The sequence below is a fragment of the Microtus oregoni genome, unplaced genomic scaffold, assembly GCF_018167655.1.
Source record: "Microtus oregoni isolate MIOR12 unplaced genomic scaffold, Mior012 000045F_ref0000178, whole genome shotgun sequence".
Classification (NCBI taxonomy): Eukaryota; Metazoa; Chordata; class Mammalia; order Rodentia; family Cricetidae; genus Microtus; species Microtus oregoni.
Window position 1 is genome coordinate 8,970,204 of NW_024543219.1, and position 16,864 is coordinate 8,987,067.

Here is a 16,864-nt window from a genome sequence, read left to right on the forward strand (position 1 = left end):
CATTAAAGTAGATATTGGAGCTGCTGCAATTTTTGATATATCTGGTATTTATAATTATTTTTTCAAAGAGTTGCTCCTTCCCAGATTCCAGATTAGGCATAATTTACACCCAGACATCTGCTTTCACAGAAACCGTTTATTAAGCAGGGAAGAAAAGCTAAAATGGCTACTTTCTGACTCAGGCAGAAAACACAGCAAATGACCTTGCCGGTGTAATTTTTTTCATTTGTGTGTGAATTTTAATATAAATGCAAGGTAAAAACATTAACATGAGCAAAATATTTCAATGAATACATTTCAAAAGTTTAACTTTATAACATTTATAAATAAGCCTGTTAATATTTGTCACCATTTGGAATTTAAAAGACTGAGTACATTTCTTATTGATGACAGCTACTGATATTTGTAGCATTTTTGTTATGCAATATATTTCATCTGTTCACTATACTTTTCTGAGTTGTCCTACATGCAAGTACATGCTTTTTTATTGATTTTTATTGAGCTCTACAGTCTTCTCTGCTCCTCTCCCTGCCTCTCTCCTTCCCTGCTATCCTCTCCCAAGGTCCCCATGCTCTCATTTTACTCAGGAGATCTTGTCTTTTTCTACTTCCCTTGTAGATTAGATCCATGTATGTCTCTCTTAGGGTCCTCATTGTTGTCTAGGTTCTCTGGGATTGTGATTTGTAGGCTGGTTTTCTTTACTTTATGTTTAAAAACCACTTATGAGTGAGTACATGTGATAACTTTCTGTATCTGGGTTATTTCACTCAAAATGATGTTTTATACCCCCTCCATTTGCCTGCCAAATTCAAGAGGTTGTTATTTATTTATTTTGCTGTGGAGTACTCCATTGTGTAAATATACTCCATTTTCCTTATCCATTCTTCAGTCAAAGGGCATTTAGGTTATTTACAGTTTCTGGCTATGACACACAATGCTACTATAAACATAGTTGAGCAAATGTCTTTGTGGCACGATTGAGCATCCTTTGGATATATACCCAAAAGTGGTATTACTGGGTCTTGAGGAAGGTTGTTTCCTAATTTTCTGAGAAATAGCCACACTGACATTCAAAGGGAAACAGGCGTTTATCCCAGAGGGACGATAGACTGCCTCTGAAAAGAGAGGAGACAGATGTGGCACATAGGCAAATGGTGGTTTATAAAAGTAAAGGGGAGAACACCCTAATGGCATGTCCATTAGGTAATCCAGAGAGGGTTTTTGATTGCTGGACTTTGGTAGTCAACCTCAGGAGGAGGAAGTGGCCAAATAAGTGAATAGACCTTGGTAGCTAGCTTTAGGAATGTAATCTAAAGGCTTTTAGCAAGGCAAAGGGAGTGCAGGAGAAAGGCAAGGCTTGCCAGAGCCACATGCTTAAGTGGACTAGTGTCCCTTCAGAGCTTGGAGAGATAGCTTAGACGTCAAGAACAGGTACTTGCAAGATACATGATGGTACTTGCCTTTGATCTCATCACTTTAGACGTAGAGGCAGGAGGACCCAGGTGCCTCATGGAGAGGATGCAGGAGCACTTGTCTTCCCTATGCAAATGACCCTGCACCACCCACAGACCTGGCCCACAGCAGGACATCACAGACACATGAATCTTACATGCTTCTCTCAACACTCCATAGAGAGCTGCCGGGGTACAGGACTCTGTCACTCTCTGATTTTAGTAATACATTAAGGGGAAATTTTGCTGTGTATTATAAAGGTTTTCATGTCCTATCCCATAATAGACTTCTAATAATTACATCAAGTACTTTTGTTAAAAGGTAAGAGCCTTTCCATCATGAGTATTCTTTACCAGTGACACAGAGATGGATTTGGAGTGGGGGCAATCTAAATAGCATCTGACAGTCAACTAAGTCTTGACATATAATTAGTTATTCTCATTATGAGATCACTAAAGATTTTCTAGCATTTGTTATAAGTTTTAGAAACAGAACTTCAAGATGTTTTAGACTATCCATCTATGAAACATAAAATACAGGAAATTCATGTTGTCAACAATGGAAAATATATTTGTCTCCAGCCATGGTCACAGGTTTGTGTGCAGGCAGCAGGTGCCTGGGGAGCACTGTGCACTTGCTGCACAGAAGTATGTGGCTGAGTCCCCAGGATGGGCAGCTGTGGTGTTCAGGGAGAGATGTTTTTCCTCCTTATTCAGTATGACAGTGAATCTTTGTTCTTCTTTCCTGTCCACATTTGAAAGAATACTTAAAAGGAACTGGAGACCTGTCCCAGGCTCTTGTTTGTACCAGTAGAAGTAATCATTGGCACTGTTTGTGTAGGTGCAGGTAATAAGGGCACTGCCTCCCTCCTGGACACTCAGGAGAGGAGGCTGCTCCAGCTTTTCTCCTCTGCTCACACCTGTGCAAGAGGAAACAACAGGAAGATCATCAGGACACCATTCCCCAGACTTTGTTTTTCTTCCCATGGTGATTTCAGGAACCCTGGAGGAACCAGTCTGCTCCTAAGACTGATAATGAACATTGCCAAATGCCTTGTTTCCCCATAGCTCTCACTCACAGTTCAGCTGCAGCCACAAGAACAGGGTAAGATGCCCAATCAGTGTCTTCATTGCTCTCCTTGGGCACTGTGACCTTCAGCCAGACAAGATGCTTCTGTGGTCAGCTCCCCTCCTCTGTCCCCCACAGCACTGCAGGTTCTTCAGTCATCTGCACAGAAAGCTGATGATTGTAGCTACTCTCAAGTTTGCAGCAACAGCCATGATCTGCCACCTGGTGGACAGTTCCTACCCGTTGCACCAGCTGCTCCTATCCTGTTTTATACTATTACATTTTTCATGTATTTATTTTCTGCTTTTAGTCATTATTTGTTCTTAGGAATGTAGAATGCAGAGCTGAGAACTGATTCAATATTGTTTACCTTAGCACACAATTTCTGAGACACTTCTGACAGCCTCATCCTTCACACAGCGTATTTATTACTTAATAGAATTAGAAGACATTAACATGGGTCGTCCAGTAACAGATTTCAGTGTTTTCTTGCCTCCCCAACACCTAATATGCTCAGGAGACAGTACCTGGTTTAGACATTAGACACTCCAAGGTGTACAAATAGGGGAGCTGGTAGAGCCAGTGAGAACCTGCCTAGTGAGTAGGTTGGAAAACTGTTAGGGATCAGAAATAAACTTGGACCATAGAAAAGGAAATAACCTTAATTGTTTGTAGCACTTTTGAGTAACTGATCCTTGGCTGACATGCCCACAGCCAGAACCCCCCCCCCCACACACACACGGTGGGGGGTATTCTGGTGCTTAACACTTGGTGACTGCAATGGCCACTCACTCATCATTGTAAGGCAGGTATGCTCACCTTTCCATCATCAACACCCAATAATCAGGAAAGAAATTGCAGAATTAAAGGCACCATGGATCAAATGGCTTTACAAACATTACACAAATTACACAACATTCCACACAAAGCTCCAGGGTAAAATAGATTACATTGTTGATCATAATTTAAGCCCTAGCAAGTACAAAAAAAAATAAATTATTTTTTATTTATCATAAGACTATGATAAAATTAGAAGTAAATAGCAAGAGAATCTACAAAACTATATGATAATATATAGAAAACAGTCTGTGGTCTATTGTAAAAGAAACATGGAAGAACTTTAATTATTTTTAGATTCAGATGGAAAACAAAAGCAACAATTATAGGAATGTTTTGGTTGCATCAAAAGAAGTTCTCTAGACAGCAAGATAGTATAACAAGTAAAAAAAAAAAAAAAACTTGTCTTTAAGAATGACAAGCAGAATTCAATCCCCAGATTTTTGATACAAAGAAATAACCAACTCCTGAAATTTTTTCTTAGCTTTACATGCATATACCCTAACACAATGTGTTCTCTCTCCCCTAGCATGTAAACACACACACACACACACACACACAGAGAGAGAGAGAGAGAGAGAGAGAGAGAGAGAGAGAGAAAGAGAGAGAGAGAGAGAGAGAGAGAGAGGGAGAGAGAATGTAATTTTTTTTTTTTTTTTTTTGGTTTTTCGAGACAGGGTTTCTCTGTGGCTTTGGATCCTGTAATTTTTAAGTGCAAAACATTTAAATCAGTTTTAAAATAAAAGGTTTATAATCATAAATACTCCCATTAGGATAGGTGGGTTTCCTGCTGAGTCCCACCCCTACTGCCTGGGAACTAGACTTCAGGCATTATTCACAGTCTCAAGAACCAGGACCACCTACAGCTTCCAGGAATCCAGTTCCAGGATTCTATCCCATACATCCTCCTACAACAAGTAAGGTGACGTAACTATACCACCCAGGATATAGTGCACAAGAAACACAACCTACAGGCCTCCTACAATAAACAAAGGACCTGTCTTCCCCTGTTTAAGACGGTGTACACAATTCCGAAACTATTCTTCAGGTGCTGCCAATTCTAGTGCACTGGATTCATCTAAAACTCCTAAGAATCTTGTTCTAGAAAGCCAGGCCACACAGCCTTTTGTAGCAAGTAGGCTACCTGACTTTTCCTGTTTGACCCAACACACACTGCTTTGGAAAATTCTGCTTCATCCTCCTCCATATTATCCTGACTTAATTTCTTGGCATGCTTTATGTCTCATATTATTGGGTATGGTTGTTCAGGAGGGGAAGGGACATTCTTGGGCAATGCTTACAACATGAGTCTTCAACTCCCCATTGGTGAAGTAGTGAAAATATTCTAATAAATTAGAGAGAAATCTCTATCTTTGGAAGAAGAAGATGCTGAATGGCTTCCCCTGTGTCACAGGTGAAACTTCTGAAAGGAAACCTCAGTTTTGTTCAGTTCAGGGAGAAATGATTAGCAATGAGGCAATCATGTTATTGATTAGATATCTCAAGAGGGAATGAGCCACTATCTGGCATGTGTTTGGAAGTGAGTCTTCTACTTCCAATACATGAAGCATGAAGTAGTGAGTATATTCTAATGAAGCCGAGAGAGATCTCTGACTTTGTAATGAGGAGGTGATGAAGGTCTTCCCTTGTGCTTCTGGGAAGGGTCCTGGGGAAGCCAGCATGACTTCCAGTGAATTGCAGAAGAGCAATAGTAGATAGTATTATAATAGTAGCAATAGTTAGTAGGTAGGTGAGCTCTGCTGCTGGTGACCATATGATTGCCTTCTCTGGACATTCTATTGTATTCTGGAGAGCCCTTGTCATTCCCTGTGATGTCACCAGTGTTCTGGGAACACCATGTGACAGTGGGATATTCTTTCAGTGCCTGTAGACATGTTGGCAAGACTGAGAAGGCTGCTTGGGAGAGAGAACGGAGAACATGGGGAGATCTGTGAGAGGCAGAAAGAAGCTAGGCTTCAGTCACAGTGTACAACATGGAGAAAAACTGATTCTGGGGAAGGCACAGTAAGTCCAGGGTAGGGAATGGGGAGGTTCCGGAAGAGGTGGAGCTTGAGCTGGGCCTTCCAATACGCTTCTAGGAAGCAATGGGTTTATCCTGCTTCTCTAGATAAGAGCTTGCCCAGAATAATCAGTTTCTGATATTCAGCTTGGGAGAACCACGGGTTGCCAAACCTGTAGCTGCTTTTCTGTGAGATCCTTAATTTCATTCTGAATGGGAAGTATTAGGAATATTTCTTAACGCAAGCTCCCTGCCGATGCAAAATTCCCAATCAAGCCGAATCAAAATGAGCCAAATTAAGAAATATCCAGGTTTAATGGGAGATCTGCGCTCTCGGGTGGCCCCGAGGGGAAACCGGGAAACCAGCTGTGGGAATGAAGTGACCCCTGGGAGGAAGAAAAGGGGATCACGTGTTCCTCTTTTATGGCATCACTTAAATACCCTGGGGAGTGGTCCTGGCCCTTTGGGTCAGGACCTGGTCAGGCCTGGGGGTTGGGATAAATGTGAGGGGCTGGGACCTACGCTCTCACATGACATTCCAGACTATTTGGATATAGGGGTGACAGAAAATTGGAATGGTAACTATGACAAACACTTAGGCTCTCTTTGAGAAAAAAAGGGCGTAGATGCAATTTAGCTACTTCCTGAGGGCGCAGGGCAGTGTGGGGAAGGGGAGAGCCAGGTGTCCAGCATGGGTGTCCCAAGAGCTTGGCAGCCAAGAGAGTGGTGAGGATTACCATGTGAGGTCGTGTCCATCAAGGCTTGAGAAACCTAGGAGTTAACTGTTTGAGGAGTACTCTGACTTCTGGGGAGAGCAGGGCAGGTTTAGGGGCATTAGGGTCCACTGGTGTGGTGGCAGAAAGACAACTGTCAGCGTGTGAACGGAGAAGGGACCTTAAAAGGGAGAGGTAGGGTAGGTACCCCGCCAGTGGAGGAGTTTGAACTGGGAGGTGATGGTTAAGGAGAAAGGGCCTTCCATAAAGCAACTCTAAAGGGCTCAGGCCCATAGGGGAACGTGGGGTGGATGGCCCTGAGATGAGTCAAGGCAATGGGGAGAAGGGAAGGACAAGATAACCTGAGTTCAATGGTTGCTTTTTGTTGTTTGATGAGTCCCATTGTCCAGGAGATGTTGAGAGCTTCTGACACGAGCTCTAGGACCCTGAGCCACCACATCTGCTGTTTCCCTGGAGACCAGAAATCCTTCTATCCATCCTGTAAAAGTGTCCACAAGTGTTAAGAGATAATAGAGTTTTTTATGAGTAAGCATATGGGTAAAATTAACCTGCCAATCTTTGTCCGGTTGGTGTCCACGAAGCTGCTGTATGTGGAGAGCTCCTTGTGGGTTGGCCTGGGAACACGTCTGGCAGAAGGAGCCCGAACCTGTAAAATAGAATCTTGGAGATGGGTGGGGTTAAAAGGGGGCTCCAAGAAGCAGAACAAAGCTTTGGGGGAGTGGCTAAGGATATCTCCACCCAGTAAATGTGCTGGGCAAGTGGTATCGCTAAGAAAGAATGAGAGACAAAATGTTCTGCAAGATGATAGGGCAGTGGTAAAGTTTTAAGTGGGGAGGAACAGGTCCTGTCCACCACCATAGCTGAAATTGGTGAGGGAAACTTAAGGCCTGAGTGAAAATAAAGTAATGGACTTATCCGGACTTGTAGCATAAACCAAGTCTGGGCAGCATCAATTCTCTACAAGACTGAGACATTTGAAGGCTGGCACAGTTTCGCTTGCACCTCAAAAGGGTACCTGCTATTTTCATCCTGTCATTTATCTTTCTGAGATCCTGTAGCATGCACCCAGTCTTTTTAATTAGCCTTTTTAATTACAAAGACAAGGGTACTCCCTCCAAGGTCTCCAGGAAAAACATGTATGTCCCAACTATAGCAGCTTCTGAAACAGAGAGCGAAGGGACCCCAGTTTAGTCTTGGCAAGAGGCTACTGCCCCACCAAAATAAGGTCTCTGGGTTTCCATCTAATCACTGGGATCAGGTGGCAGTGGCCTCTAGGGATGAGGGTGATGCCTCTGATCATGTTCCTCCTGGGACCTAGCATGGGCTTGTATTTCCTGGGATTCATTCACTTTCCTATGTTCCCCCATCTGCCAATCCCCCTGTTCCAGGAAGTCATCAAAAAAGACTGGGCTAGCTCAGTCGATAGAGCATGGAACTCTTAACCCCAGGGTTGTGGGTTCAAGCCCCACGTTGGGTGCCAGCTGCGGTGTCTCTCTGTAGACCCCGCCATAGAGTTGAACCATCCACATGCTGCTGACCCTGGCTGAGAAGAGGAAGTGCAACACTTGTCACCGAGCCCCTGGGGTCCCAGAGACAATCAGACGCAGGAGGGAGTAGAATCAAGCAGGAACTCATTTATTTCCTTACAACATGCAACCTATAAAGCAAAATCCAATGAATCCCAGAAGAAACGGAAGGGAAATCGGCCAATCACGTCAGCAGTCACATCTGTAGGAGCCCGCAGCTCCTATAGTCCCTACTGGGAATCACGCGGGCATCAGGCACTTTATTTCATCTTACCCTATCTCTAACTCCAATCATCTTCTTGTGAATAAGTCAGATCTCCTCCCCCCTTGTTCCCCTTTAGCGTCATCTTGGCTAGGAATATTCTTCATGGACTTTACAATGTCACCATTTTTGAATTTTTTTTTTTTATTGAGAAAAGGAAAAAAAAAACAACAAGTTTCCGCCTCCTCCCAGCCTCCCATTCCCCCCCCCCCTTCTCCTACCCTTCTCCTCCTTCCCCTACTCCTTTCCCCCTCCCTCTCCAGTCCAAAGAGCAGTCAGGGTTCCCTGCCCTGTGGAAAGTCCAAGGTCCCACCCCTTCGTCCATATCTAGGAAGGTGAACATCCAAACTGGCTAGGCTCCCACAAAGCCAGCAAATTAAGTAGGATCAAAACCCCGTGCCTTTGTCCTTGGCTTCTCATCAGCCCTCATTGTTCGCCATGTTCAGAGAGTCCGGTTTTATCCCATGCTTTTTCGGTCACAGTCCAGCTGGCCTTGGTGAGCTCCAAATAGATCAGCCCCACTGTCTCAGTGGGTGGGTGCACCCCTCGTGGTCCCGACTTCTTTGCTCATGTTCTCCCTCCTTCTGTTCCTCATTGGGACCTTGGGAGCTCAGTCCAGTGCTCCAGTGTGGGTCTCTGTCTCTATCTCCATCCATCACCAGATGAAGGTTCTATGGTGATATGTAAGATATTCGTCAGTATTGCTATAGGATAGGGTCATTTCAGGTTCCCTATCCTCAGCTGCCCAAGGAACTAACAGGGGACATCGCCTTGGGCTCCTGGGAGCCACTCTAGGTTCAAGTCTCTTGCCAACCCTAAGGTGGCTCCCTTAACTAAGAATTGTGCTTCCGTGCTCCCCTATCTAACCTTCCTTTATCCCAATCATCCCTTTTCCCCAAGTTCCCCCCATCCTCCCCTTCTCCCTTTTCTCTCCCCATCTCCCCTTACCCCCATCCCACCCCACCCCGAAGATCCCAATTTTCTCCCCGGCAATTTTGTCTACTTCCCATAGCCAAGAGGATAACTATGTGTTTTTCCTTGGGTTCACCTTCTTACTTAGCTTCTTTAGGTTCACCAATTGTAGACTCCGTGACCCTTATTTATGGCTAGAAACCAATTATGAGTGAGTACATCCCATGTTCATCTTTTTGGGTCTGGGTTACCTCACTCAGTATAGTGTTCCATTTTTTAATTTTGTGCCTTTTCCTAACTGTCACACTTTTGGCGTAGCTCTTAAGCTTTTGGTGCCAACTGCGCCTTTTTCTAATTCACTTTTTTTTTTTTTTTGTGCTAACTTGGCCATTCCAGCCCACAGGTAAAGGGCCTGCATAGGTCCAATACTATGGGGTCTCAGTGCTGAGAGGTCAAGATGGACACCATCTACCTCCAAACAAGAAACTGTCTCCAATTTAAAACTGCTTACAAGTGAATATTAGGTTTCATCCAAGACCATTTTACTGGATATACAAACCACACTTCAGGGCAGGCCTCATGCCCAGCAATAGATTGCCAACTTGAGTGAACTCAATTGTGTTTTTTTTTGGCCTTTCTTTTTTGGTCTCATAATGCTTTAACTGGGTCATTATTAAAGATATTGGTCACTTGCGTATATGTAACAGTTTCCAATTTTGTGGTTTTAAATACATTTGTGTGTCTATATGTCTTTGCAAATATATGAGCTTCTCATGTTTTTGATTTTTTACTTTTTTTTGTTTGTTTGTTCTATTCTGGCTTGATTTTTTACTTGTGTGTTTCCATAAAGAAAGAAGGAATGTGTGGAGTTAGATATGCACAGAGATCTGCCTATAAAGGTACCAGAAGCTTATATAACAAATAAACTAGACCAGACAAGAAAATTCCCTTGCTATATACTGAGCAAAACACTAAACAACAGAACAAGAAAAGAATATTAAAATCTGCAAAGAAAAAAGGCCAAGTACATATAAAGGCAGACTTGTTAGAATTACACCATATCTATAATTCTTGTAAAAAAAAAAAGTAAAGCTGTTATTTCTAGTGTCACTACTTCTAGCCATGCTCACATAAATCTAATTGGAAATTGGGAACTGTTTATTATCTGGGAAGCTTAGATAATCTACATTTTAAACAAATGTGGTTGCAATGGGGATAAAGATGACTGAATAACAAGGAGGTGAGTTAATTTGTGAAGCTCTAGAAAGTAAATGTTTTAGACAATCTAGTTGCTGTTGTAAGCACTCAGCTGCTGTTTCCATGTGAAAACAGCAATGGACAGACAATTCGTGAATGAATGACCATGGCTGTTTTCTGGTTCCTTATTGAGACTAATGGCAGGCCTGGTTTTTTAACTGTACGTTGTCATCTGCCAAGCCTTGGGAAACAGCAGTTGTTTAGATCATATTCAATTATTGCAAAATTAATTAGTTCTTTATTGTGTGACCTTTAGGAGGTTCCCATTTTTTCTTCTGAAAGTGATGCTTCAGTGAGAAGATTTATATATATATTACATTACACAAACATAAATATATTTGTAGAATTAATTGCTGCAAATATTGTCATAGAAACTATATATATATTCATTTATATTTTGGCTCTGATCATTTTATGTGAAATGTTTGTTTATATTGCATAATTAAATGCATTGTATTTTGAAAATATGAAGACATTGTAGAAATGATGTCTCAATTTAATAAGATTGGTTTATCTTGCCTTTCTAAAAATTAATTTATTAGATCTTCAAATTTAATTCTTTTATCAGCTTCATATTGAGCAGATTAGCTGGAAGTGTCCCATGTTCTTTAAACTCAGGAAGGAAAGAGTTACTCTGTGTTTTCAATTTTGAGAAATGATCCAAATGATTCTAGAATGTGCAAGAGAGGTTTCTATTTCATGCATTTGATAAAATAGCATTTGATAAAATAAACGTGTACATCTTAGTCATGTGGGGGATATATCTGAACATTTAAGCTTCCTCGAGTCTGTATCGTGTCAAGTTGAGTTTAAGTTCTGGTATTTTTGTATTTCCTCACACCTTCTTTGTGATTGTGGAGATCTGATAAAGCCACAGCTGTGAAAAGCCTCCTGCAGAGTCTCCTCATGTTAGCGCTGTAGGTGCACACCCAGCTGCAGTTTGCAGACAGGCTGCAGGCTTGCAGGGAGCACTGTGCATAAGCAGCACAGAAGTAGGTGCCTGAGTCCTCCAGCTGGGCATCCCTGATGTGCAGGGTACTGTAACGCTCCTTGGAGTCAAATGTTGAATTTAACCTCCCATTCTCCTTTCTTCCTGGAGCCAGGTAGAAAATATTGATGAGATTGCCTCTGGAATTCTGCCGGAACCACTGCACAGTTGTCATAGTGATAGAAAAGTTGCATGACAGAGTAGAACTTTTTCCCTCGTGGAGACTCAGGGCTGAAGGACTCTGCTCCACCTCAGCTCCTCTCACCCCTGCGTGGAAACAGAAAAACAAACCAGAGTCACTGAAGGGCTTTTACCCACACCTGTCAAATACCTCGGAGACACCACGAGAATGACCATACAGGGGTTTGGGATGGCTCATTCCCCCTCCTCCATTGCCATCTCTACAGACTCCCCAAAGCAACTTAGGTGAGCACAACTCACAGCAAATCTGCACCCACAGAGCCCCCAGCACAGCTCTCAGCTTCCTCTCCATGGCCCCTGTCCAGTTTCCCGGGTGTCTTCTCTCCAGCTGTGAGGGTGTCAAGCCTTGTGTCTAAACACGCTTGTGCTTATACACAGCAGATTCTCCCTGAAGCGCTGAGCTTCCTCATTCATCTGAACAAGAAACTCCACCCACCTCCATCTCAAGAGTCTGCATGGCAATTGCTCCACAACTGTGGAGGACAATGAGACCCCAGGACACTAGATTTCTAATGTAACACTCCTTATAAGGTGAATTTAGGGGAAAATGTGTGAGGAGGGGAATTCATAAATGCCGAATATTGGTGTGAAAACTAATGGCTTCAGTGGGTTAAGCAGAATATTGAAGAATACTAGCAACATTCTTTAATTTTTTTTGTAAAAGAATTTCATACATTATATCCTTATCTTGTGTCCCATCTGCAAACTCTTCCCAGATCTTTTCTGTCTCCTCCTCCACCCTAAGACATTCCTTTTCGCTCTCCTGCTACCTCTCTCTTTAGAAAGGAAATAGACAAACAAGCAACCAGAATTAAAAAAAATAATAACAAAGAATAAACATACACACAAAAAAATAAAACACAAGAGAGGTAAGCATAAAATAAATACAAAAGTCCTATAAGACCAAAAAAGAAAAAAAAAAAGCAACAACAGAGCAGTATGATACAAAAACATCATTGGGGTCGTACTGTGTGGCCATCTACTGCTGGGCCATGGGACCACACTTCAGTGTATTTAATGTACCCAGTGAGAAGGTCCTGGCACCTTAAGTCACACAGTGGGACAATCAGTACGCAATACACTACAAGAAATAATAAGAATTTCTTGAAATTATCAGATTGTTATGTGCATAGAAAATGTTCCCCAACACAATTTTTTTATTGGTTTTAAGAAAAACGAGTCATGCCCGTGTTTTCTCCATAATTTATTTTCAATCTCTTGCCTTCTGCCCAGATCTTTTATGTATGAAAACACAGATGATTCTGACCAGGCTGTGAATTCATGCTCAAGTTCAGCGAGGCCCACACCCTAATGCTTTTTCATACCACATATTTTCCAGTTTTCTTCTTAAACATTTGATAGATAGGTAATGTGTATATATTATATATGATATAAAGGGAATTGGAATAATTTCCAGTTTTTTGAATATAGGAAAATTTAAAAAATAAAACAAAAATTGAAAGCAGTGGAGATATGTTTTATCTTGAATGTCCATCCTTACAATGCCCAGTGAGAGTCTGTTTTGCTTACATCTGTTCAGAGACCTGTTTTTAAAATGGATTTATAAGTACAGAAGATCGAGTGAGCAAATTCTAAATACCTGTGGTTTTATATAGAATGATTGAGATCTAAATTTCTGGTGAACTCCAGTCAGTCACCCCTACTCCTTGCTTTGTGATTGAATTGCCTTATGTCTTTGCTGGAATCTATTTTTTATTAATAGCAGTTTGATGAGATATTATATAATATTCATATACCTACATTGAGCATGTACAAATATCTTCCAACGACAATTTTAAATTGCTTTTATTGAGCTATATATTTTTCTCTGTTCCCTGCCCTTTCGCTCCCCTCCCTTTGTATCCTCTCCCGTGGTCCCCATGCTCCCAATTTACTCAGCAGATCTTGTCTTTTTCTACTTCCCTTGTGGATTAGATCCATGTATGGGGCCTCTTTGTTGTCTAGGTTCTCTGGGGTTGTGAATTGTAGGCTGACTTTTTTTTTTTCTTTTTCTTTTTTTTGCTTTATGTCTAAGAACCACTTATGAGTGAGTACATCTATTTGTCTTTCTGGGTCTGGGTTACCTCACTCAACATGATGTTTTCTAGCTCCATCCATTTGCCTGCAGATTTCAAGATGTCATTGTTTTTTTCTGCTATGTAGTACTCCATTGTGTAAATATACCACATTTTCCTTATCCATTCTTCAGTTGAGGAGCACTTAGGTTGTTTCCAGGTTCTGGTTATGACAAACAATGCTGCTATAAACATAATTGAGCACATGTCCTTGTGGTATGATTGAACATACTTTGGGTATATACCTAAAAGTGGTATTGCTGTTTTTTTTTGTTTTGTTTTGTTTGTTTGTTTTTTGGTTTTTCTTTTCTTTTCTTTTTTTTTATTGCTGGGTTTTGAGGAAGGTTGTTTCCTGATTTTCTGAGAAATCGCCATACTGATATCCAAAGTGGCTGTCCCAGCTTGCACTGCCACCTCTAGGCAGTGTAAGAAAACATAATTTCTAGGAACTCTGCAGTGCCCCCTAGTGGACTGACAACAACAACAAAAGTGACTTGAGGCCATCTCCACAACTGTCACTAAATCAACACTTTTCACCCCATCCTTTCTTGGTGAAGGAAATGCAGATGGTAGGAAAACATGACTGTCAGATGGAATTCTCAGAAGAAATAAAATTGGCTAAAAAAATCTCAATATTGGTCATCATCGTTAGTAATTAGAGAAATGCAAAAAAAAAAATAATAACTTTGAGATTTCTTCTCAATCCAGCCAGATTAACTAGAATTGAAAAACAAAACAAAGTAAGAAACAGCTGATAACAAATATTGGGGAGTTGTGTTGGGAATGGGAACCCACATTCATTCTAGGGAGATGCACATTGGTGCAGTTCCTCTGGAAATAGGTGTGGAGAATTTTCTAAATGCTGAAGATAAGTACCATATGTTCAAGCTATACCACTTCTGGGTCTATGTCCAAAGAGCTCTCTGTCCTACTCCACAGGTATTTTCTTAGCGATGTTCTATTGCTCTTCTATTCATAGTAACTAGGAAATGGAAACAACTGAAAAGTCTCTTAGCTGATGAAAGATAATGACAACGTGGTACCTATGCATTATGGAATATATTCTAAAGTGAAGAAAATGCCACCATAAACTCTGCAGGTAGACCAATGGAATTAGAAAAATTAGTTTGAGTGATTTGACCAAGACCCAGAAAGAAAAATGCCACATGTTCTGCTACTGAACTCCTAACTCCAATGGAAATTGTAGAGATAATTCCAAATCTTCAAATGTGAAAATACAACTTGGTGTAACCACAGAGGCCAGAAAGATACAAAAGGGATCATGTGTTTGGGGGAAGCAAGGTAAACATAATTTAATGGGAGAAATAGAAAAAATTAGGGGAAAGAAGGCACACATAGAAGGAGGGAGATGAAGGAGGGTGAAATTGCAGTAACTGTATTTTAAAACATTTTAAGGAAACATATTAGTATCTATTTAGCTAAAATTACACAGAAATACATAAGTGTAGCTATATGTGTGTGTACATATAAATACATAGTTTGAATTAAATGTTTCCATCTGTGCTGACAGTACTTCTCTCAAGAGCCATAGATATATTTAAAAAAAAAACAACTCAATACCAGTCATGGGATACCCTCATGCAAGTTGTTGATCAGGAAACTTCAAGAGACTCTTTACCCTTTTAGACTATTACTATTGACCTTGCTTGTATCCCAGAAATTTCACTGGATCTCTATTGATGATGACATCATTTTAAACACAGTACTGAAAGGATTCCAGCTTGATCTGACTCGAAGCCATCCTCCCCGATTACTAACATTCATGACACCAGAGGGTGCCATTCAAATTTCCAAGGGAGAGAAGCAACAAATTATCCTCCCTGACTGTTACGTCTATCAACTACAATGATCAATATGGTATGAAAACCTAAGTATGCAATAGTGGGACTCATATCTTTGTGGGAATAAACGGCTCTCTAATTGGACATAGAAACAAGAGGAAAATCACTGTCAACTACTCAGGCTAGTGAGGTTAGGTATCTTGGAGGAGACCTACAACCACCTCCTTACTAAACCAGCATAATCCCTAAGTACATTCTAAATAGCTACCATTGTAACCACATATAATGTAGTCCTCAATCAAATAATAACTACAACCAATAAAAATGCAGAGAATAGTAATCATGTGGTGCTCTGCCTCAGCTGATCTATGTGGATACTCAAGTGAGAATCACTTACATAATACTAAGCCAACCAACTTCTCACACAAACGGGAAGGTGCTCTAGGTGGGTCCTACTCCATGCAGAGGAGTATGATCAGTTGATAGCTGCCGGAGGAGGACAAATCATTCTTCTTTGAAGGTGTAGATGTTTGTAGTCTCCCCATGCTTCAGTGGATGGCCCATACCCATACACATACTGACAACACTTTTGGACTTTATATCTTAGTTTTCCTTCCATTGCTATAGATAATACCTTGACAAAATGCGGTTTGGAGATGAAAACCTTCATTTTTGCCTATGGTATCAGATTGCATGCTATCACTTATGGAAGTCAGTGCAGAAACTTGAAACCAGGACTGTTTGCTATTCTATACTCTATTACCTCTAGCAAAGGAATGCACTTTACAGCTAATGAGATACAAAAAGGATAAAGGAGAATGTGACTTACTATCTGACTTGCAGGTGAACTAATACTAATCTAGATTTTTTTATACAATTTATGACCACCTGCCTAGGATGTTCTGGAACATAGTGGGCTTGACCTTCCTACACATATTAACAATCAAGAAAACCCCCATAGCTCAGTCGGTAGGTAGAGCATGGGACTCTCAATCCCAGGGTCGTGGGTTCAAGCCCCATGTTGGGCGCCAGATGAAGGCGTAAGTCACAAACAATCCCACACCAGTTTGGAATTATGATTAATAGAATGGTTATTTATTTAAAGGGGAAAAACTTACAGATCACCATCCCAGACAACAGCCCTCTGCACAATCAGGAAAGGAGCCTAGTCACCGGAAGCAGAGATGGAAGCCAGAGAGAGAGAGAGAGAGCAGAGGGATGTGGCCGCTTTTTTAAAGATAGAGAGACCATGCCCCAATGGGCTGGTATCTCAGCGGCTATTGGCTGAAGGAGCGGAAAGAGCTCCCACACTATGTAATAAGTAAGAGACCCAATGGTACAAAGTCCAACCAAAACATCTACAATACAACCCCTCTATCTAAGACTCTAGGAAATCACAGAAGAGGTGGCAGAAAGATTGTAAGAGACAGAGGACTAGAATGCCTGATACTAGATAGGTTCCTCTAGAAATGACAAGTGAAATGTACCCATATGTCTCAAAAATATGGTTGCCTGAGCAAAGCTAACATGATGATAACACCAGTTGGCATTTCAACATGGATAAGGGAGAGTACACATGATTCAACTGATAAGAACATCAGGTGGTCAAACCTGTGGACAGAGATAGAATCAGTTTCTTTCAGGGACAACCCCTCACATAGGTTTTGCAATTCCACATCCTCAGACCTGAACACATGTGCATATAGATAATAATAAATGGATTCAGTAGA

The 16,864-nt window shown here is 41.3% G+C and overlaps 1 non-coding gene and 1 gene segment (V, D, J or C); one reads left to right on the forward strand and one right to left on the reverse strand.

Annotated features, from left to right (window-relative positions):
* LOC121435073 overlaps positions 1 to 11,549 on the reverse strand; it is a 347,534-nt gene extending 335,985 nt beyond the window's left edge. The window contains 2 exon segments of the C gene segment in view: positions 11,057 to 11,323; positions 11,498 to 11,549. Coding sequence covers positions 11,057 to 11,323; positions 11,498 to 11,549 — 319 coding nt within the window.
* A 4,536-nt stretch (positions 11,550 to 16,085) lies between these two features.
* Trnae-cuc lies at positions 16,086 to 16,164 on the forward strand. The gene has a single exon. It is a non-coding gene; the product is annotated as a tRNA-Glu (tRNA).
* Positions 16,165 to 16,864: the final 700 nt, after the last annotated feature.